The sequence below is a fragment of the Glandiceps talaboti genome, chromosome 15 (genome assembly GCF_964340395.1).
Source record: "Glandiceps talaboti chromosome 15, keGlaTala1.1, whole genome shotgun sequence".
NCBI classification, from domain to species: Eukaryota; Metazoa; Hemichordata; class Enteropneusta; family Spengelidae; genus Glandiceps; species Glandiceps talaboti.
Window position 1 is genome coordinate 1,713,173 of NC_135563.1, and position 25,526 is coordinate 1,738,698.

General features: G+C 34.0%; 1 protein-coding gene across 1 annotated transcript; it reads left to right on the top strand.

The window, feature by feature from the left end:
• Positions 1 to 800: 800 nt before the first annotated feature.
• LOC144446818 (protein DPCD-like) lies at positions 801 to 25,285 on the top strand. The gene is made up of 6 exons (XM_078136659.1): positions 801 to 867; positions 1,498 to 1,578; positions 11,911 to 12,029; positions 17,395 to 17,528; positions 23,047 to 23,149; positions 24,499 to 25,285. The coding sequence occupies exons 1-6, from the start codon at positions 801 to 803 to the stop codon at positions 24,601 to 24,603; spliced, it is 609 nt and encodes a 202-aa protein (XP_077992785.1). The 3' UTR covers positions 24,604 to 25,285.
• Positions 25,286 to 25,526: the final 241 nt, after the last annotated feature.

Genomic DNA, 25,526 nt, shown 5'->3' on the forward strand with positions numbered 1-25,526 from the left:
AAACAAACAAAATAAACTGACAAATGAGTAGATACATACCTGAGTAAACGACAACAAACCAACGAACAACCAAACACTGCCCCCCCCCCCCACCGAAATGGTCACATATGGAAATAACCCATATGTGACCATTTCGGGGGGGGGGGGGGGCAAAGTTTGGTTGTTCGTTGGTTTGTTGTCGTTTACTCATGTATGTATCTACTCATTTGTCAGTTTATATTGTTTGTTTGTTTGTTTACTTGTTTATTTATTTATTTATTTATTTATTTATTTATTTATTTATTTATTTATTTATTTATTTATTTATGTGTTTGTTTGTTTGTTTGTTTGTTTTTGTCTGGTTGTTTGTTTGTTTACTTGTATGTTTATTTTGTTTTGTTTATATTTGTAAACAGAACTAAATGAGCCTGAGCACCCTGTGGGTAACCGAGACTAACATTAAGCCCGTTGCATCAAACGTCACTGAAAGTTGGCACACACAAAAATCAGGTCAGATGATGGGTACATTCTATGCTTGTAATTGTGGACTTCCATCTACCATTTATATTATATTCACTTCTTGTATGTGATTGTGATGCAATGTAATTAACAAATAGACTTTTATTGTATTCTGAAACATATCTTGGGAAACAAGTGCCTGTGTACTGTACTAAACTATAATATATACTATACCCCAGACCACAGAATATATAGTGGTCTGAGACTATAACTCACACCGTGACATGCATGGTACATTCTGATCACATTACCTATTGGAGAAGTATATTGATCAACAGTCGAACAAACATACGTAATTCAAGATGGCGTCCTACAGTACATGGCTTGAACATTTGCAGTCAGCACAGAAAACAGCCTTGGTTCAAGACGGTAATTATCTCCCCAGTTCATTAAAGTGTGTCATTTAGACATATATCTGATTACTGTCCCCCATAAAAGAAATATTTCTCCTTTTTAAAAATTTGTCTGCGTCCAATAATTGATATGAATGATGGTCCGATGTCTCGATCCAGTGCAACGAGGCACTCGATAACTCCATCATGTTCAGTGTATTGTTGGTGACCGTTCAATTTACCGAATCGCGTTTATTTGTTTTCACAGTGAACTTCAGACAAAAAAACATTGTAAGTGTTTTTCAACTGTGCTATATTCATTTCTGTTGTATTTAATGATATCGTGAAGTGACAGGTGTAGCCATGGCAATCCAAGTGTATATTAATGCAATTATATGTTCAGCATCGAGGCTAATGTGGTTGCCATGGCGCCGTGTACGCTGCTCTGTCAAACAAGATAATACGTACGATTGATGTTAAGAGCGACATAGTACATTCACTCACATGTAAGACGGTAATTTCATTCTTATACCAATCAATAAGACAACTATGTAATACTATACCGCTATGCTGTTATAACATAGTATATGTACCCTTATCTAGTTCAATTCAGCTTCGTTACTCTGTTAATATACATGTACTTGTACGTGTATAACCTAACTTGCAGGCAGAAGGAAAATACATTACCTATTTAAAGATGGCCAAGAAATGGCAGAAGAATATGACCTTAAAAGCAATGATTTACTTGGTAAGTGACACAAAGTTTTATGTGAACATGGTACTGGCCTTTCTACAGATTGATTTAACATTTATAGCACAAACATGGTTAAGTTAAGGTGTTTTACACATGGGACATATTGTTTTATGCAACCAGGTAAACTTTTGATTCCAAGTTGGTAGGTATGAGTGCAAACCAGTGAAGGAGAAACACAAAATTTCAAAGTGAAGAATAGATTACATGTATATCCAGCATGATGGTATGGCATAAACAATGTTACAGCTACTTGTAGCTACTACAACAAATCTGTACAGCTATGATTAAAATTCTGTTTATCAGATTGCTTGTATCAACTACGACTTTGGGCTAGAAACAGTGAGGCCTCCAAAAACAATATGGTAGACGTTGCCTTATTCCTGGCCATCAGATATTACCAGTTTGATAGTAAAACCTGCATTGTTAGACACTAAATCAGGGTAGGTAAGAAATCTTAGCAACAATACAGATCTTCCTAGCTGCAACAGCAGCTAAGAGACAAAATCTTGGTAGTTGCGATACGTAAAGCCCTGTTCAACTACAAAAAACAGCAAGCTATGATACAGACACGTGACCAAATGATGACATTTCAACATGGCGACCCACAATCACGTAAATGTAGATCGCTCGAAAGGTAAGAATTTTCCTCAATTTCTGTTTCAGACCAATTTTACATTTTCTAATAGTTTGCGTACTGGGAGGAATGAATATAAGAATTAGTATGGAAAGTAATATTTACCATGTTGTTCAGAGAAATCTGTGAATAACTTCAGCCACTCCGACAGGCATAGACATAACTATAACGTTAACACATAGGAATGCATGGTATAGAGAATGTAGCCTAGTTGCAGCGAGTACAAAGCTAAATGTTTTTAGTGACATTTAAATTGTTGTGCTAGAGAATGCCATTTGCCATCATCAGTTTTATATGATTTTTATATTTGAAATATTTAAAAATGCATCTTATTATCTACTTTTTCAGGGTTTTATTCCAGGCACCAGTCATCAGTATTTAATAATGCCTCCAAAGAGAATACGGTCAAGATCCTCATTGACTTCAGATCGGCGATCCCATTTTATTTCTTTTCACATTGACAAGGAAAATGTCGATTTCAAGTTTATTAATATAGAGATACAGAACACAGAACCACACCAAATTTAGAACAAAATAAAGTATATTTTTATTTGTCATAAAAAATATGTCAGCTGGTAAATATTAAAAGGGTGAAGAATGAAACTTCAATTAACAATTAAAATACAGGCACTGATCACATTCACATAGAAATCAGTTGGTGCATGCCAGAGATATGAGGGTAACTGATGGGCAGATAGACACATGGATGGAACCAATGTAAAAACTGCATTAATGACCCCTTTGGATGGCGACCTTTGGGGCTAAAAACTACAGATAACTCAAAATAATGTGTAATTGAGCAAAATAACTTATACCTGAAGGTCTCACAACCAATTAGAATACAAGAATATTGACAGGTTACATAAAATGTCATACACAACACAATGTAATTAGAAACTGTGTAGTGCAAATCTGGAAAGTGAAACTGTCTTTACAAAGGAAAATACAAACCAATAATTCCCTCTACTGTTTTTGTTTTGATATTGAAACATGGCCACAGACCGTTTTATGTGACACTAAGACAAGTACTGATGTGGTGAACTTTCAGAATAATACAAATAAGAATGCAATGTTTAAAACTGTCTTTCACTACATAGATGGGGGGGGGGGGTTACTGCTGTTGTAGGATAACATGTAGGTGGTTCAGGTGTGTCTGTGTTGAGCAAAACCTTCTATCTGCTGACTTCAGGGCTCAAAATTAGCGGTAGTCTCGCGTCAATTGACTACCAGTTTTTCCAAAATGATTACCAAGTTCGAAAACTGGTAGTCATCCTTGACTACCACGAAAATCCTGGGGAAGCCAACCCACCGTATGCATGGAAGGCCTGCTGACAAGTTGGCGATGTAGCATGAACGCTGGACTCTAAAGCTACATGTGATTAGATACGGCTGGCATGTTTGATATTGCTTACTTTGTAGTCAATAACAATAGCTTGGCAAAATAAACAAAATACATGTAGCTTATATGTGATGTTACAAATGCCATAACGTGTACTCAAACGCAACACTCTATTGATTTCATGACTGTTTCATTGTCTTTTCCATGTCACACAGTTGCGATCAAAATGATACAAAACTGAGGAAAGTATACAGAATAAAATCATTCTCCTACCACTAATCGTGAATGTAATAGTATTTTACAACTAGTCATTCAATACTATGATACCTCAGTTTAGTGGAAGGATGGAAATTTACATCGTTTATCGAAGCCCCTAGCCGAGGAGACAAATCCTAGACATAATCAGAATGACTTTCTATGTTTATAGATCGTAACGGATACAGTGTTGCAGCCAGCCTTTTGAAAGAGTGGGACATAGTGTTCCGAGACTTTCATTTTTCTGGGTCATCATATATTTTTGGGGGACATTACAAAAAAAGCGCCAATGGCATTGTAGCACAACTGTACACTGTTTTCAAAATATTAACCCACATGCTGACCCATTCTAGATATTTGCTGAATAATGATTATGCAGTTGCCTATCCACCCTATTGTTATCAATGCAATATACACGATCATTTGACTGTTCCAATAGGCATGGTCATGTTGCTAAACATATTTGCATACAATTTTAGTGTTGGTCATCTATGACCCGTTACTTCCAAAATTGAGGGTCAGGTAAAAAAAATGTGTGTCAAATGACCCAAAAACCCCCTCTGGCTGCAACACTGGGATAAGATTTGACAGAACGTGCCTTGGCGCATACCATTTCTCTCTAGGGTTGGGTCATAGCATGTTATTTAAGCAATAACCGCCGCCGAAGGTGGGTATACACGAGATTTTGGTACAATTCGCGACATATAGCACGAGCCGAATGGCGAGTGCTATATGGAGCGAATTGTACCAAATTCGAATGTATACCCGCCTTTGGCGGGGGTTGCTATTATATTATATCAAAATATGTGTATATTTCTTCTAAATGTGATTCTGTGGTTATTTATATGCCTGAAAAGGCGAATTCGCACGTACAGAAAAAGATCGTCGGTAATAGATCGTCGGGAACGAGCATATTTTGATGAGTGGATACGTTCATGTCGCCCCCCCCCCCCCACCACACACACACACATTGCTGCATTGCATTGCATTGATAAATTACTCCATTTACATCATATAATGCATAACGAAAACGTGTTGAAAACTAGCAACAAAGAAAACGGTGCAAGAGGTCAAAGAAAGTAACAATTTTGTTTGGATATTTACATAAGAACAATACAATCTTGTACACTGCTAAAAATAGATGTCTCGGCATTGAATCAGTTGAATCGGAGAAATCTCGTGACAGTAAATCAGAGACGCGACATTACACAGTCTACTTTAATTTAATGGTTAACAAATTGAATATTGACTGAACCTGAAAATGTACAGTTTTGAAATAATCCTGACGCACTTGACTGATCGTTAAAAGTTAAATTGGTGTTGCTTGATTCAATGAGAGCAGGACACTGAGATGGCTCGTTGCATAGGAGAACTTGTACCTCATCAGCCATGGCCAGTGATGTTGAAGCCACTGATCGATCGTTGCTTTCGATCGCATGGTCATCAGTGGAATTATTTGGACTACTGTAACCCAAACTATTGGACAGGATACCTGACATACCTTTACTCAGAAGAAGTGTTAACTTATTGGTAAAGAACGAACACTAGCTTCATTTGGTAAAGAACGAACACTATTCATATGCTAGTTTAGGGGCCCATTTTACCACTGCCAGCCGTGGTAAAATGGGATTTTACCACAGTTATTATCCAATCAGAATGGCACATAGTAGCATGATATAATATAATTTTTAATTTAAGGGAAACTGAAATGGATGGTGACTGTGTGTATTTTTTATCGTATGAGGTTTTATCTTTTACAAAGTAAATAATTATAAATAGCATAAATGCTCAGATTTGAGAGCACTTGTGTTATAAGTTTGACAACCAACCCACACACCCAAAATGGAATGAGCCACGAATCATTACATGTAAACTCTACACTTCATACCATTCAGTGAAATAAACTACAACATGGAAAGAAAGTACATAATTTTGCTGTGTGACTAGCGATTTAGTTAGTGTTTTGAAGTTTATTTCTGTCAATCTCTCAGTCACGTCCTGTATATTTGTTTGAAGCCAGTAACTGTTTGGTGTGTGTGTGTGTTTGTGGGGGGGGGGGGGGGTGTTTGTACATGTATACATGTGTGTCTGACTGAATGAATGTAAAATATGTGTATATTTATTATGTACGTGTTGTGCCAAAATTTGTGTCAGTTTGAGGTTTCCATGTGGACATTACAAAATAAGAGCTTGGTACACACAATAATCATTTATATGATATTTACTTACTATGATACTAGTATGATATTACATGTAGTATTTTAGGACAGGTCAGATGTTTGCATAATATGAATGTCACTAATTTCATGAAAAAAACTCAGGTGTTATCAGAACGTTTATTACTTATAATGTTTTGTTTATGCATAGATTATTAAATGCTGAAAAAAAGAATGACTACCAAATCTTCCCTGTTGACTACCAGTTTTAAAAAGTGGTAGTCAAAGTGACGACCAACTAAAAAAGTTAATTTCAAGTCCTTGCTGTGTATCTGTTGTAATAACTCCATTGCATCTGAAAATATAATAAAGTCAAATTCAATTTCATACACACGTATGTATGTATGTATGTATGTATGTATGTATGTATGTATGTATGTGTGTGTATGTATATATGTGTGTATATATGTATGTGTGTGTATGTATGTATGTATGTATGTATGTATGTGTGTGTATGTATGTTTGTATGTATGTATGTATGTATGTATGTATGTATGTATGTATGTATGTATGTATGTATGTGTGTATGTGTGTATGCATGCATGTATGTATATGTGTATTATTATATATATATATATATAATAATACATTATATATATATATATATATATATATATATACATACATACATACATACATACATACATACATACATACATACATACATACATACATACATACATACATACATACATACATACATACATACATACATACATACATACATACATACATACATACATACATACATACATACATACATACATACATACATACATACATACATACATACATACATACATACATACATACATACATACATACATACATACATACATACATACATATATATATATATATATATATATATATATATATATATATATATATACTCCACTGGTATCACAAAGTAAAATCAGTCATACTTGAATCAGGGGCTAAGATTTCCAAGGTTGACCCAGCAGTGTTCTACTGGCTGGATGACAATGACGAAGTAATTGGATATCTAGCCAGCCATGTAGATGATTTCATATGGGGTGGAACGGTAAACTTTGAAACCAAAGTGATAGAACAGATCAGATCCAAATTCCATATTGGTAAGGAAGACAGCTGTGCATTCCAGTATGTCGGTATCGGACTAACTACAAGTGGTGCAGAGATATGTCTCGATCAGGAAAACTACACCAATCAACTTTGTGAAATTGCAATTACCAAGAATAGAGCCATTGATAAAGAGTCGCCACTTACACACAGTGAACAAGAACTACTGCGTAGTAAAGTTGGGCAAATTTTATGGATAGCCCATCAAAGTCGACCAGATGTATTATTTGATGCTTGTGACTTGGCAAGCAGCATAAAGAATGCAAAAGTAACAGATATCTTGCATGCCAACAAAGTAATCAAAAGAGTCAAATCTGACAAGATTCCATTGAAATTTCAACACCTGGATGATGGAGAACTATACATTCTTTCATTCCACCATGTCAAACCTCAACGCGCATCACATCCGGGTACCAGTTCTTCTGCGAGTTCGAATTCCATCACTTGAATTTCCGTTAAAATTTAGTCGTCCGAAGATCGCATTCAAGCGTGAAACTCTGAGTAACGGCTCCGTACCATAACTTGTGTATTTTGTATATATATATATATATATATATATATATATATATATATATATATATATATATATATATATATATATATATATATATATATATATATATATATATATATATATATATATATATATTATAACATTTGTTGCCATGGTAACCAAAAAGACCATATTATGTGGATTTTTTGAAAATTTGATGTAAAACATAAAAAATTGGATTATGAATATTTGTAGGGTCTGTTTGGTTAGATTCCACCCTAATTGGAGTAGTTTGTTATGCTGAGTTAAAAAGTAATTATTATTCAAACATCCATTGCCATGGTAATAAAAATTACCATAATATGTTGACAATTGAAAAAGTAAGCTATAAAAGGAAAAAACAGAAAAGAGAAAACATTTCTTTGTGTATGGCATTTATGAGTCTGTGATTATTTAAAACTGGATAGCTGTTTCCATGGAAACATAAGGCTTTACAATGTCATGTTTTGGTAAAATATATGTTGTAATACTAGAAAATTGGTCAGGTCTGTTTGGTTAGAATCCACCCCGCCCAGGGTAGTTTGTTATGCTGAGTTCAAAAAAAGTAAGTATTAGTTGAACATCTGTTGCCATGGTAATGAAAATCACCATATGTGATTTCTTAGCAAAAATTGACAATAACATGTAAAAAAAATAAAATACGGAAAAAATCCCTTGTGCATGCTGTTTGTGAGTCAGTGACATCTGGTGTAACATAAATTGTCTGAAAAGGAAGATGTTTCCATGGAAACATGCCTGTAAAGTAGGCTTAAAAATGCAATGTTTTTGTAACGATATATAATTGTAATGATTTGAAAAACAATAGATTTTTGTCTAAACATCACCTACGTGTACTTGAAGTTGTGTAACATTGCTAAATGATCTGGGTGGTATGATGAATTAACATTGCTGGGTGGTATTGACCATATATTTAATCATGAGGCAGTTAATAGCCAAGAGAATGTGTATGTATGTACATGTATAGGCAGTTAATAGCCAAGAGAATGTGTATGTATGTACATGTATAGGCAGTTAATAGCCAAGAGAATGTGTATGTATGTACATGTATAGGCAGTTAATAGCCAAGAGAATGTGTATGTATGTACATGTATAGGCAGTTAATAGCCAAGAGAATGTGTATGTATGTACATGTATAGGCAGTTAATAGCCAAGAGAATGTGTATGTATGTATGTACATGTATAGGCAGTTAATAGCCAAGAGAATGTGTATGTATGTACATGTATAGGCAGTTAATAGCCAAGAGAATGTGTATGTATGTACATGTATAGGCAGTTAATAGCCAAGAGAATGTGTATGTATGTACATGTATAGGCAGTTAATAGCCAAGAATGTGTATGTATGTACATGTATAGGCAGTTAATAGCCAAGAATGTGTATGTATGTACATGTATAGGCAGTTAATAGCCAAGAGAATGTGTATGTATGTACATGTATAGGCAGTTAATAGCCAAGAGAATGTGTATGTATGTACATGTATAGGCAGTTAATAGCCAAGAGAATGTGTATGTATGTACATGTATAGGCAGTTAATAGCCAAGAGAATGTGTATGTATGTACATGTATAGGCAGTTAATAGCCAAGAGAATGTGTATGTATGTACATGTATAGGCAGTTAATAGCCAAGAGAATGTGTATGTATGTACATGTATAGGCAGTTAATAGCCAAGAGAATGTGTATGTATGTACATGTATAGGCAGTTAATAGCCAAGAGAATGTGTATGTATGTACATGTATAGGCAGTTAATAGCCAAGAGAATGTGTATGTATGTACATGTATAGGCAGTTAATAGCCAAGAGAATGTGTATGTATGTACATGTATAGGCAGTTAATAGCCAAGAGAATGTGTATGTATGTACATGTATAGGCAGTTAATAGCCAAGAATGTGTATGTATGTACATGTATAGGCAGTTAATAGCCAAGAATGTGTATGTATGTACATGTATAGGCAGTTAATAGCCAAGAGAATGTGTATGTATGTACATGTATAGGCAGTTAATAGCCAAGAGAATGTGTATGTATGTACATGTATAGGCAGTTAATAGCCAAGAGAATGTGTATGTATGTACATGTATAGGCAGTTAATAGCCAAGAGAATGTGTATGTATGTACATGTATAGGCAGTTAATAGCCAAGAGAATGTGTATGTATGTACATGTATAGGCAGTTAATAGCCAAGAATGTGTATGTATGTACATGTATAGGCAGTTAATAGCCAAGAGAATGTGTATGTATGTACATGTATAGGCAGTTAATAGCCAAGAGAATGTGTATGTATGTACATGTATAGGCAGTTAATAGCCAAGAGAATGTGTATGTATGTACATGTATAGGCAGTTAATAGCCAAGAGAATGTGTATGTATGTACATGTATAGGCAGTTAATAGCCAAGAGAATGTGTATGTATGTACATGTATAGGCAGTTAATAGCCAAGAGAATGTGTATGTATGTACATGTATAGGCAGTTAATAGCCAAGAGAATGTGTATGTATGTACAATGACATGTATAGGCAGTTAATAGCCAAGAGAATGTGTATGTATGTACATGTATAGGCTTAAAGTGTTGATATAAAATATGCACTTAAGACTATATATTTATAAGTATTCCATGTGGTTTACTATTTCATGCTGTGCTTGCGCTATCCATTCACCACTGTCACAAATGCAAAAGAAAATGTCAAATGGTGAAAAAAAATCAAAGTTGTTCGCCACAGTGGTGAATCAAAATTCTCACCAACAGAGTCAATGACTATTCCCATACACGTAAAATAAATTGACTGACAGCCGCCATGGTTCTTTTGATGTACAGAAATCACAGTCATCATTAAGTGATGTACGTATGAAATTTTATACATTGTAACTATACGTCTGTTGGCGAGATTTAACATAATGTTGTAATTGTATCAAATTTACAAGGCATCACAAACCATCATAAGTTAGAAATGGTTACACTGTGTTGAAAAGACATTTTTTTCCAAAATATTTCTATTTTGGGGTGCAAAAACAGATTCAATAAAAAGTAAAATCGATTTTGTTGGATGAGAACTAAAATGGGTCAAAACCCCCACCCCCAATCTAAAAGAATTTAGTTTTTTATCCGACACTGAAGTATTGATCTCACCCTTTACCATACTCAATTGCAATTATAGAAAATCCATGTAGCCTTTAATGTCTTGCAAATTTGTGTGTATGCTGTGTGTGGAAAAGGGGAGGGGGATGAAAAAATATTGCGTTCATTTGTAGGAGACATGAAAATTTTTGAGCCCGTGATGGGTAGGGGAGGTTCTGCAAAATCTTGTTTGCTCAAAACAATTTCTCTCCAGGTCCCCCTCCTGTATCAACACGTAGGCTGATATGAATTCCACACATATTTCAATAATCAACATGAAATGGACTTGATATCAATTCATAGTATATTTCTTTGTAACCATGGCAAATAAATTACAGTTTGGTGATATCTTTTTAAATTATCTGTATTCAAACTCTAAAATCAACAGAATACAGTGTATGTATATGATAGTAAATTCAAATATCTAGAATGTCAGCAGTCTGAGAGAAATTGATCTAGTTTCACTCTTTTATAACAACATCTTCAAAATTTAGTGTCCACACACATTTGAGTCGCAGCTGTCATTGCTAATTGAGTATAGCTGTTGTAATTTGTATGAGAAAATGAAAATCCGACAAAGCTCCACAATATTGTTTTCAGGGACAACTTTAATATAAATCATTACAGAACAATGAATTAATTTGGCCTGTCTAGCTTGATTGTGATGCAAGTTGTTTCAGACAAATTGATAGAATAACCCATATGTATACTAGGTAAAACTTAACTAGTCCAAAATATGTCAAGTCACAGGCAGTTACATTGGCACAGTATATGATAGAGTAATAAATCATTTACATTCAGACAAACTCTTGTGGATTTCTGACATTTTTTCACACACTACATTATTTGACAACAGTGTGTTCATTTAAATTGAAGCTCATGAATGTAAAGAAAATATAGCCATGTCAGATAGTAACATGCAAATGTACAAGTTTTAGTTAGATTTTAGTCAAGTTGGAATATAGCAACTTAATATAGAGTTGTTAAGTCAGACTTACATTTCAACCATACTGGTTTCTTTTACAAACATACAATGTATGACATTGCCAACATTTTGTCAGTTGCACTATTACTACTCCTGATGTGGTTGTCGTTGTTGTTGTTTTATTTGTTCAAGTGAGAAAATGGAAAAAGAAGAGAGTGTTAGGTGGTGAAGGAAAGTGGGATTTTGAAATTGGAGAATCATTGCGGCCTGTCAATCTAGATATGGAACCATTCAGAGAAAGCAGCAGTAATGTAAGTCAACTATTGCTTTATGTTAAATCAGAGAAAGTGGAGGAGACATTGTTAAATATCTGTATTTTCTTAAACCAAGTGGTTTTGGCATCCGTGATGGGGACATTTTTAGAGTATAGCTTATTATAATGTGACAGCCAAGTCATTAACTTCTGCACAAATATGTTCTTTTCTGTTGGAAAACAAATTTTTTAAATCTGGAACCAAACTTCAACTCTTTCAACAGTTTCAGTTTTATGATCAAAGAGTGCATTCATTCATATTAATACTATGTTGGCAAGGTAATCAGTCTGGTGGTTTTCAAGTTTAAGTCGTAAACACACACACACGTTATTTATACCTTACATAGTAAATTTACATTCTAAGTATCTTGTGTTATTTATACCTTACATAATAAATTTACATTCTAAGTATCTCATGTTATTTACACCTTACATAGTAAATTTACATTCTAAGTATCTCGTGTTATTTACACCTTACATAGTAAATTTACATTCTAAGTATCTCGTGTTATTTACACCTTGCATAGTAAATTTACATTCTAAGTATCTTGTGTTATTTACACCTTACATAGTAAATTTACACTCTAAGTATCTCATGTTATTTACACCTTACATAGTAAATTTACATTCTAAGTATCTCATGTTCTTTACACCTTACATAGTAAATTTACATTCTAAGTATCTCGTGTTATTTACACCTTACATAGTAAATTTACATTCTAAGTATCTTGTGTTATTTACGCCTTACATAGTAAATTTACATTCTAAGTATCTTGTGTTATTTACACCTTACATAGTAAATTTACATTCTTTAGTATCTCATGTTATTTACACCTTACATAGTAAATTTACATTCTAAGTATCTCGTGTTATTTACACCTTACATAGTAAATTTACATTCTAAGTATCTCGTGTTATTTACGCCTTACATAGTAAATTTACATTCTAAGTATCTTGTGTTATTTACACCTTACAAAGTAAATTTACATTCTAAGTATCTTGTGTTATTTCCACCTTACATAGTAAATTTACATTCTTTAGTATCTCATGTTATTTACACCTTACATAGTAAATTTACATTCTAAGTATCTCGTGTTATTTACACCTTACATAGTAAATTTACATTCTAAGTATCTTGTGTTATTTACGCCTTACATAGTAAATTTACATTCTAAGTATCTTGTGTTATTTACACCTTACAAAGTAAATTTACATTCTAAGTATCTTGTGTTATTTACACCTTACAAAGTAAATTTACATTCTAAGTATCTCGTGTTATTTCCACCTTGCATAGTAAATTTACATTCTAAGTATCTTGTGTTATTTACGCCTTACATAGTAAATTTACATTCTAAGTATCTCGTGTTATTTACACCTTACATAGTAAATTTACATTCTAAGTATCTTGTGTTATTTACACCTTACATAGTAAATTTACATTCTAAGTATCTCGTGTTATTTACATCTTACAAAGTAAATTTACATTCTAAGTATCTCATGTTATTTACACCTTACATAATAAATTTACATTCTAAGTATCTCGTGTTATTTACACCTTACATAGTAAATTTACATTCTAAGTATCTCGTGTTATTTACACCTTTAATACATAGTAAATTTACATTCTAAGTATCTCGTGTTATTTACACCTTACATAGTAAATTTACATTCTAAGTATCTTGTGTTATTTACGCCTTAAATAGTAAATTTACATTCTAAGTATCTTGTGTTATTTACGCCTTACAAAGTAAATTTACATTCTAAGTATCTCGTGTTATTTCCACCTTGCATAGTAAATTTACATTCTAAGTATCTTGTGTTATTTACGCCTTACATAGTAAATTTACATTCTAAGTATCTCGTGTTATTTACACCTTACATAGTAAATTTACATTCTAAGTATCTTGTGTTATTTACACCTTACATAGTAAATTTACATTCTAAGTATCTCGTGTTATTTACATCTTACAAAGTAAATTTACATTCTAAGTATCTCGTGTTATTTACACCTTACATAATAAATTTACATTCTAAGTATCTCGTGTTATTTACACCTTACATAGTAAATTTACATTCTAAGTATCTCGTGTTATTTACACCTTTAATACATAGTAAATTTACATTCTAAGTATCTCGTGTTATTTACACCTTACATAGTAAATTTACATTCTAAGTATCTCGTGTTATTTACGCCTTATATAGTAAATTTACATTCTAAGTATCTCGTGTTATTTACACCTTACATAGTAAATTTACATTCTAAGTATCTCGTGTTATTTACACCTTACATAGTAAATTTACATTCTAAGTATCTTGTGTTATTTACGCCTTACATAGTAAATTTACATTCTAAGTATCTTGTGTTATTTACACCTTACAAAGTAAATTTACATTCTAAGTATCTTGTGTTATTTACGCCTTATATAGTAAATTTACATTCTAAGTATCTTGTGTTATTTACGCCTTACATAGTAAATTTACATTCTAAGTATCTCGTGTTATTTACACCTTACATAGTAAATTTACATTCTAAGTATCTCGTGTTATTTACACCTTACATAGTAAATTTACATTCTAAGTATCTCGTGTTATTTACACCTTACATAGTAAATTTACATTCTAAGTATCTCGTGTTATTTACACCTTACATAGTAAATTTACATTCTAAGTATCTTGTGTTATTTACACCTTACATAGTAAATTTACATTCTAAGTATCTCGTGTTATTTACACCTTACATAGTAAATTTACATTCTAAGTATCTCGTGTTATTTACACCTTACATAGTAAATTTACATTCTAAGTATCTTGTGTTATTTACACCTTACATAGTAAATTTACATTCTAAGTATCTCGTGTTATTTACATCTTACAAAGTAAATTTACATTCTAAGTATCTCATGTTATTTACACCTTACATAATAAATTTACATTCTAAGTATCTCGTGTTATTTACACCTTACATAGTAAATTTACATTCTAAGTATCTCGTGTTATTTACACCTTTAATACATAGTAAATTTACATTCTAAGTATCTCGTGTTATTTACACCTTACATAGTAAATTTACATTCTAAGTATCTCGTGTTATTTACACCTTATATAGTAAATTTACATTCTAAGTATCTCGTGCTATTTACACCTTACATAGTAAATTTACATTCTAAGTATCTCGTGTTATTTACACCTTACATAGTAAATTTACATTCTAAGTATCTTGTGTTATTTACGCCTTACATAGTAAATTTACATTCTAAGTATCTTGTGTTATTTACACCTTACAAAGTAAATTTACATTCTAAGTATCTTGTGTTATTTACGCCTTATATAGTAAATTTACATTCTAAGTATCTTGTGTTATTTACGCCTTACATAGTAAATTTACATTCTAAGTATCTCGTGTTATTTACACCTTACATAGTAAATTTACATTCTAAGTATCTCGTGTTATTTACACCTTACATAGTAAATTTACATTCTAAGTATCTCGTGTTATTTACACCTTACATATTAAATTTACATTCTAAGTATCTCGTGTTATTTACACCTTACATAGTAAATTTACATTCTAAGTATCTCGTGTTATTTACACTTTACATAGTAAATTTACATTCTAAGTATCTTGTGTTATTTACGCCTTACATAGTAAATTTACATTCTAAGTATCTCATGTTATTTACACCTTACATAGTAAATTTACATTCTAAGTATCTCGTGTTATTTACACCTTACATAGTAAATTTACATTCTTTAGTATCTCGTGTTATTTACACCTTACATAGTAAATTTACATTCTAAGTATCTTGTGTTATTTACGCCTTACATAGTAAATTTACATTCTAAGTATCTTGTGTTATTTACACCTTACAAAGTAAATTTACATTCTAAGTATCTCGTGTTATTTCCACCTTGCATAGTAAATTTACATTCTAAGTATCTCGTGTTATTTACACCTTACATAGTAAATTTACATTCTAAGTATCTCGTGTTATTTCCACCTTGCATAGTAAATTTACATTCTAAGTATCTCGTGTTATTTACACCTTACATAGTAAATTTACATTCTAAGTATCTCGTGTTATTTACACCTTACATAGTAAATTTACATTCTAAGTATCTTGTGTTATTTACGCCTTATATAGTAAATTTACATTCTAAGTATCTTGTGTTATTTACGCCTTACATAGTAAATTTACATTCTAAGTATCTTGTGTTATTAACACCTTACATAGTAAATTTACATTCTAAGTATCTCGTGTTATTTACACCTTACATAGTAAATTTACATTCTAAGTATCTCGTGTTATTTACACCTTACATAGTAAATTTACATTCTAAGTATCTCATGTTATTTACACCTTACATAATAAATTTACATTCTAAGTATCTCGTGTTATTTACACCTTACATAGTAAATTTACATTCTAAGTATCTCGTGTTATTTACACCTTACATAGTAAATTTACATTCTAAGTATCTCGTGTTATTTACACCTTACATAGTAAATTTACATTCTAAGTATCTCGTGTTATTTACACCTTACATAGTAAATTTACATTCTAAGTATCTCATGTTATTTACACCTTACATAGTAAATTTACATTCTAAGTATCTCGTGTTATTTACACCTTACATATTAAATTTACATTCTAAGTATCTCATGTTATTTACACCTTACATAGTAAATTTACATTCTAAGTATCTCGTGTTATTTACACCTTACATCGTAAATTTACATTCTAAGTATCTCGTGTTATTTACACCTTACATAGTAAATTTACATTCTAAGTATCTCGTGTTATTTACACCTTACATAGTAAATTTACATTCTAAGTATCTCGTGTTATTTACACCTTACATAGTAAATTTACATTCTAAGTATCTCGTGTTATTTACACCTTACATAGTAAATTTACATTCTAAGTATCTCGTGTTATTTACACCTTACATAGTAAATTTACATTCTAAGTATCTTGTGTTATTTACACCTTACATAGTAAATTTACATTCTAAGTATCTTGTGTTATTTACGCCTTATATAGTAAATTTACATTCTAAGTATCTCGTGTTATTTACACCTTACATAGTAAATTTACATTCTAAGTATCTCATGTTATTTACACCTTATATAGTAAATTTACATTCTAAGTATCTCGTGTTATTTACACCTTACATAGTAAATTTACATTCTAAGTATCTCATATTGTAGTATTTAACTGTACATGTGTTATTTACATGTTACATAGTAAATGTACGATATCTACTAAGTATCTCATGTCTTAGTAATTGTTTTTGTGACTGTACATGTGGTTTACATTTCCATGAGGTAATGATTTTTGATTAAATCTTATTTCATATGACAGCCTATGTTTTCTAGAAAAGACACAAAGTTATCTTTTCAGTGGAGGATACGCAATCTACCATATTCACTTGACACATACAATGTGACAGTAGATCAGGACAATGGATGCATTATGATAAGAACAACGAATAAAAAGTAAGTTCACTTTATATTTTATTACAACTTGACTCAGACATGACATTTTCAAGTATTTACATTTACAGCAATTAAATTTGTTCCTCAAAACACTTTCAAATCCAAGTTTAAAAATTGATTACTCCACCAGTCTTGCTAAACGTAACAACAAAGTTTCTTTTCAGATGGCATAGCAGTTGGGTTTGTTTTCACCTCAGTTACACTGGCCATTTCAGACACCATGCAGGGCAGTTGGGTTTGTTTTCACCTCAGTTACACTGGCCATTTCAGACACCAGGGCAGTTGGGTTTGTTTTCACCTCAGTTACACAGGCCCTTTCAGTCACCAGGGCAGTTTGGTTTGTTTTCACCTCAGTTACACTGGCCCTTTCAGACACCAGGGCAGTTTGGTTTGTTTTCACCTCAGTTACACAGGCCCTTTCAGTCACCAGGGCTGTTGGGTTTGTTTTCACCTCAGTTACACTGGCCCTTTCAGACACCAGGGCAGTTGGGTTTGTTTTCACCTCAGTTACACTGGCCATTTCAGACACCAGGGCAGTTTGGTTTGTTTTCACCTCAGTTACACAGGCCCTTTCAGTCACCAGGGCAGTTTGGTTTGTTTTCACCTCAGTTACACTGGCCCTTTCAGACACCAGGGCAGTTTGGTTTGTTTTCACCTCAGTTACACAGGCCCTTTCAGTCACCAGGGCTGTTGGGTTTGTTTTCACCTCAGTTACACTGGCCCTTTCAGACACCAGGGCAGTTTGGTTTGTTTTCACCTCAGTTACACAGGCCCTTTCAGTCACCAGGGCAGTTTGGTTTGTTTTCACCTCAGTTACACTGGCCCTTTCAGACACCAGGGCAGTTGGGTTTGTTTTCACCTCAGTTACACTGGCCCTTTCAGACACCAGGGCAGTTGGGTTTGTTTTCACCTCAGTTAGACAGGCCATTCCAGACACCAGGGCAGTTTGGTTTGTATTCACCTCAGTTACACTGGCCTTTTCAGACACCAGGGCACTTGGGTTTGTTTTCACCTCAGTTACACACACCAATTCAGACACCTGGGCAGTTTGGTTTGTTTTCACCTCAGTTACACTGGCCCTTTCAGACACCAGGGCAGTTGGGTTTGTTTTCATCAAATTTTAATACACTAGCCCTTTCAGATGCCATATGGCAATTGGGTTTGTTCTCACTACAGTTGGATTGGCCCTTGGATAAAAATGTGAATTGGTTATTAATAAGTTATAGACTGTCGACAGTCGCTCGCGCCTTTTTTTCCTATGTCTTATCTAAACTCCGATCCGGTGCAACACTACTATAATCGCATACTGATATCGAGGGCCGAAGGCCCGAGCGACTATTGTCCCTTGCCACGCCCTCATGCGATAACAATAGGGACAGTTTTATTGTAGACTATTAAACATTTAGGTCATAGTTCACAAAGCTTATCAAAATGAACATGGTGTAGTCACCAAGCGAGTCAACATATCGAGACGCATTGGAAAAACTTGGATACTCACACTTGAAAGACTTTCAGAGAAGAATTATAGATGCCTATGTATCTGGGAAAGATGTTTTCGTTAGTGTACTGACAGGAAGTGGCAAGTCCAATGCCTATGAAGCCCGGGCTATGAAGTCGCTCCGATCCTTCTCGATACAGCTAACAACGTCTGCAACACCATTGTTCTAGTAGTATCCACATTGATACAATGATAGCGCTAATATAATCCTGTATATAAACGGCGAAGGCCCTTTTATTTGTGGTAATTTTGCTAAACAATAGGGAAGTGGTAAGAACCTAATTTACAACACAGTATTTGTAAAATACAAACTACCTGGAAGTATATAAACTATGAGTTTATATTGTCTCGATTTTGTATCATCCAGTAATTGTTAGTATCGCATTTCTTTTGAAAATGGTTTCAAATTCAATTCTGAATACAACGAGATTCGCATTGTTTGAATATGTAACAATAAAATGTTCACAGTGTAGCAAAAACTGCAACTAAGTAAAGGAGTCTGAAGTTTGGTATGGTATTGGGTATTTTTACTCGTGATTGCCTGTACTGATCTTTCTTCAACTGTAAAATTTAACAAATCAGATGACCATGAAATGCTAATAAATTGTTGTCTGACGTAATTCAATTTATTTGGGTCACCCTATTTTTTTCTGTTTTTCATTATTCCCCCCCCCCCCCCCGACATCAACAACAAAAATCACATAAAAAGAAAACATCAAGGAAAAGACACAACAAACTGTCATATCATATAGCATCGTGATAAAGATTACGTAAATTGACTCCTCAATCGGAATCTGAAATAATGGGGTGCAATAGCTTTAGGTATATGTAGACTCGAAGCACGATCTCCGTGCCGTGGTAAATATGGAGGCACTTTTCTATTTTTGTTTCAGGTAGAACGTCTACCATTTGCGCATTTGAATATTATCTATGCCTCACTATCACACATTTTATACATGAATTTTATTACTATATAATATGCTAGCTGCAGTCGAGGGAAGGTAAAAAAGGGTGTCGAAAACATATATTGATTGAGTGGAGTGTCGGTCGGAGTTGGTACAATAACTTGAATAAGTCGACTTCCGTAGCACTCGCTACCAGTACCACTGTAACAGCTAGCTGCTAAACAAGGCAATAGACTAGTGAGCATGACAATGTATCGGGCGTCGAGGTCGTCAACGACGTCATTTACGAATGTTACAAAAAACATGCGGTTTCAAGCTTTAACAAAGAAAGATAGGAAAGGAAAAAGTACTTGATTATGACCATCAAAATGCATTTACGAGGTCAAATTTGCGCTGCAGTTTACGTGTGTCAAGTGAATGTTGAGTGACCTTACATTGAACTGTATGCAAATCATACGATAGAGTACCGCCCCATTAAATGACGTCACATCATGAATAAGTAATAGCAACGGAAATGGCACGAGCGACAACAGTCACTCAGGCCTTCGGCCCTCGATATCAGTATGCGATTATAGTAGTATTGCGCCAGATCGGAGCACGGCAATGACTTAAGTTTAGATAAAATGTAGGGAAAAAAAGGCGCAAGCGACTGTCGACAGTCTAGTTAAGTTAGAACTCAAACCCAAACCCCACCCCTCCTCTCCCTTCTAACTTTAATTGGCGAAAAATTGATATTTGTTTCAGATCATATTATCAATTTGAAATCAATAAGAAGTGGTACAAATACAAGTCAAGTATGTAGTGAGAACAATTGTCTTTTATTGAAACTTGAATGATTGTTGTAAGTTGACATAAGCATTAACATTTAGTATCTAAACAACGTGTGGTTTCACAGCTGAGATGTAGGGTATGACCATCATGTGGGTATACAGCTGTGATGTAGGCTATGACCATCATGTGGTTTCACAGCTCAGATGTAGGTTATGACCATCATGTGGTTACACAGCTGTGATGTAAGCTATGACCATCATGTGGTTATACAGCTAAGATGTAGGCTATGACCATCATGTGGTTATACAGCTAAGATGTAGGCTATGAACATCATGTGGTTATACAGCTAAGATGTAGGCTATGAACATCATGTGGGTATACAGCTAAGATATAGGCTATGACCATTGTGTGATTACACAGCTAAGATATAGGCTATGACCATCATGTGGGTATACAGCTAAGATGTAGGCTATGACCATCATGTGGTTATACAGCTAAGATGTAGGCTATGAACATCATGTGGTTATACAGCTGTGATATAGGCTATGACCATTGTGTGATTACACAGCTAAGATATAGGCTATGACCATCATGTGGTTATACAGCTAAGATGTAGGCTATGACCATCATGTGGTTTGACAGCTCAGATATAGGCTATGACCATTGTGTGATTACACAGCTAAGATATAGGCTATGACCATCATGTGGTTACACAGCTAAGATGTAGGCTATGGCCATCATGTGGTTATACAGCTAAGATGTAGGCTATGACCATCATGTGGTTATACAGCTAAGATGTAGTCTATGACCATCATGTGGGTATACAGCTAAGATGTAGTCTATGACCATCATGTGGGTATACAGCTAAGATGTAGGCTATGACCATTGTGTGATTACACAGCTGAGATATAGGCTATGACCATCATGTGGGTATACAGCTAAGATGTAGGCTATGACCATTGTGTGATTACACAGCTGAGATATAGTCTATGACCATCATGTGGGTATACAGCTAAGATGTAGGCTATGACCATTGTGTGATTACACAGCTGAGATATAGGCTATGACCATCATGTGGGTATACAGCTAAGATGTAGGCTATGACCATTGTGTGATTACACAGCTGAGATATAGTCTATGACCATCATGTGGGTATACAGCTAAGATAATAATAATAATGTTCGGTTCTTATATAGCGCTTTCCCACACCGTGCTCAAAGCGCTTTACAATTTATTACCCCTGGCTCGGATCAGAACGGCACAACGGCCCTTTAGTCTTCCTCAACTCCCCGGGGAGCATACAATCCATTGCAGCCATTTAAGCGCATAGGATTAAAGCCTTCACATTGCAACCTACATCCTACCAGGTCCCCAATTATACAGCTGGGTTGACTGAAGCACAGTCGTGGTTCAAATCTTGCCCAAGGACTTTAGCCACTCAGAAACAAACAGCAAGCAGCGACAGGGCTCGAACCTGCAACCTGTAGATTCCAAGCCAGTCACGCTAACCATTCACCCATCATGACTCCACAAGATGTAGGCTATGACCATTGTGTGATTACACAGCTGAGATATAGGCTATGACCATCATGTGGGTATACAGCTAAGATGTAGGCTATGACCATTGTGTGATTACACAGCTGAGATATAGGCTATGAACATCATGTGGTTATACAGCTAAGATGTAGGCTATGACCATTGTGTGATTACACAGCTGAGATATAGTCTATGACCATTGTGTGATTACACAGCTGAGATATAGGCTATGACCATCATGTGGGTATACAGCTAAGATGTAGGCTATGACCATTGTGTGATTACACAGCTGAGATATAGGCTATGACCATCATGTGGGTATACAGCTAAGATGTAGGCTATGACCATTGTGTGATTACACAGCTGAGATATAGGCTATGAACATCATGTGGTTATACAGCTAAGATGTAGGCTATGACCATTGTGTGATTACACAGCTGAGATATAGTCTATGACCATTGTGTGATTACACAGCTGAGATATAGGCTATGACCATCATGTGGGTATACAGCTAAGATATAGGCTATGAACATCACGGACAGCTTCAAAAAATGTATATTAATATGCAGGTCAGGCAAAATCAACACAAAGAAGAGTTTTCAGAAGTGACTGTGGTAAAGATAATTTACAGGATCTATTGTTTTGACCTCATTGCCAGAATAGTCTCCCTGTTAGTCCAACTTTAGTATGCCATGTTTTCAATAACTTGAATTCAGTGTTGTCATTAATTAGTAATCTCATATGTCTCTATGAATTTTTGTAGATAGGTGGATTGTAAGACAGTGTTTATTGTTTTTACTCTTCTCAGATATTACAAGAAGTTTAACATACCAGATCTGGATAGGATCAGTTTACCAATGGAACAGAGTGCTTTAAGTATAGCACATGCAAACAACACATTAATCATTAGTGTAAGTTACAAATATGTGATTTTCAATCCTTTCACTCAATTCATCATTTCTCTTTCACTCATATTAAAAAGGACATGTGGGCCAAGTTGAGATACTGTCGGTATTTGTATGAAACTGATCAAATACTTATAAAACTCTTTCATTTATTTTCAATTTTCTAACTTTTATTATTTTTTTGTTCCCCACATCTCATTTTAACTTGTTTATTGTATACTTTAATTTCCATTTATTTGACGTAATTCCTCTGTGATTTGTAACCTTCTAGTAATTCCTCTGTGATTTGTAACCTTCACGTAATTCATCTGTGATTTGTAACCTTCTAGTAATTCATCTGTGATTTGTAACCTTCTAGTAATTCATCTGTGATTTGTAACCTTCTAGTAATTCCTCTGGTAATTATTATGTGCTCAAATAAAATTATCCATTTGGTGTTATAATTTATATAATTTAAGTTGTGCCTTGCAATGAATATACTGTCTGTGTATAGAATTTACAGGTGTATGTATGTACACAGGAATTATTTTAGTTACCTACTTGTTTAGCTAGGTATCTGACCACTACATTGACAGGATTCTGTATGTACACATGAATTACTTTAGTTACCTACTTGTTTAGCGAGATATCCGACCACTACATTGACAGGTTTATGTATGTACACATGAATTACTTTAGTTACCTACTTGTTTAGCGAGATATCTGACCACGACATTGACTGGGTATGACATAACACTGAATTATAGCCAAATTGTAATATTGACTGGGTATGACATAACACTGAATTATAGCCAAATTGTAATATTGACTGGGTATGACATAACACTGAATTATAGCCAAATTGTAATATTGACTGGGTATGACATAACACTGAATTATAGCCAAATTGTAATATTGACTGGGTATGACATAACACTGAATTATAGCCAAATTGTAATATTGACTGGGTATGACATAACACTGAATTATAGCCAAATTGTAATATTGACTGGGTATGACATAACACTGAATTATAGCCAAATTGTAATATTGACTGGGTATGACATAACACTGAATTATAGCCAAATAATGACATGCAATAGAAGCTTTATCAATGTGAATAGTTACTTGCAAACAATAAAAATCAAGTTCACTCTTTTTTTCTTACCTTTTTGTAAGTTTTATGTGCAAGTTTGATATAAAAGCTTTATTTATTAAAGTTGTTAGACATGTTGGAGTTGTTTTATTAGTATTTTTCAAAAAGCAGTCCATAAATAGATGACAACACTGTAATGAGTTGGTCTCTCTTTTTTACAATGATGTAATATAAATGTTCTTTACAATGAATTTTTTCCTTTTCCATATCTTATTTCCAGTATAAGAAACCTAGTGAGGTATTAGCTATGGAGACAGCTGTACTTGCAGAATTACAGAAAGTGAAGTCTTCCAGGGATGGAGATATGGAATGTAACCCAAGCTAGAAATTTAGACTAAATCAAGATGTCTTGAAGTTACAGTTAAAACCATTTCGCGTAAAAGAATGTTGCCTGACAACTAAACTAAACTAAAAATCTTTCCAATACTGCTACATTTCACTGTCTGACTTGACAACAATTTACCAATATTGCTACATTTCTTTGTGTGAAGTACCACTCTATCAAATCATTTACAATGTAACAATCTACTATGACGTTCCAGTCAGCAGGCGTGGGTATTGATTAACAAATAGAATAACGTGTAATGTAGAACCGGAACTACGTGCATTCCAGCAGACGATAACAAAGTGAACAGGCTAATAATGTTGAAATTTACGCTGCACCAATGATGATAAATATTGCCAACACATTTAGGTAGAAATTCTCATGTTTTTGTTATGATCTGAGAATTTATACCCCTCAGAACATATTGATTGTTTATCCTTAGAGATAACGCTTCAGGTGAAAAATAACTCGCATTCAAACCAGCTCGCAACAGATGTAGACTTCATAATAATCGAGCCACTGTGGGTACCGCATACCAGTACCTGTGACTATACGTAGTGCAACTGAAGAAATGCCTGTCAGTGAGAGAAATGCCAACGACTCTCGCAACGACTACAAGTCAACAGAGTTTTTTTGTTGCTTTATCCCCAGTTACCTCGAAAATGGAATTTAAACTTGATATGTTGTGTGCATGTACATACTAGTAATTAATTGTAAACATTCATGCATTGGGTTATATGATCATGATGTTTGAAAGTGAACCATCACGCTGTGTGCCTCTCGAGCTCCGGCAACATTAATAGAATGTTCGGTTATACTCTGTGTATATATATTGCAACAAATTAACAAATTAACTATTGTCTAGTACAAGTAGTCACTGTGGTATATAGGACAATGAAACCTTGATCTCAATATTACGATGT

Coding starts and splice junctions, on each gene's coding strand:
- LOC144446818 (XM_078136659.1), top strand. CDS start 801: ATGGCGTCCTACAGTACATGGCTTGAACATTTGCAGTCAGCACAGAAA. Junction 868..1,497: donor AACAGCCTTGGTTCAAGACG/GTAATTATCTCC, acceptor CCTAACTTGCAG/GCAGAAGGAAAATACATTAC. Junction 1,579..11,910: donor TAAAAGCAATGATTTACTTG/GTAAGTGACACA, acceptor TATTTGTTCAAG/TGAGAAAATGGAAAAAGAAG.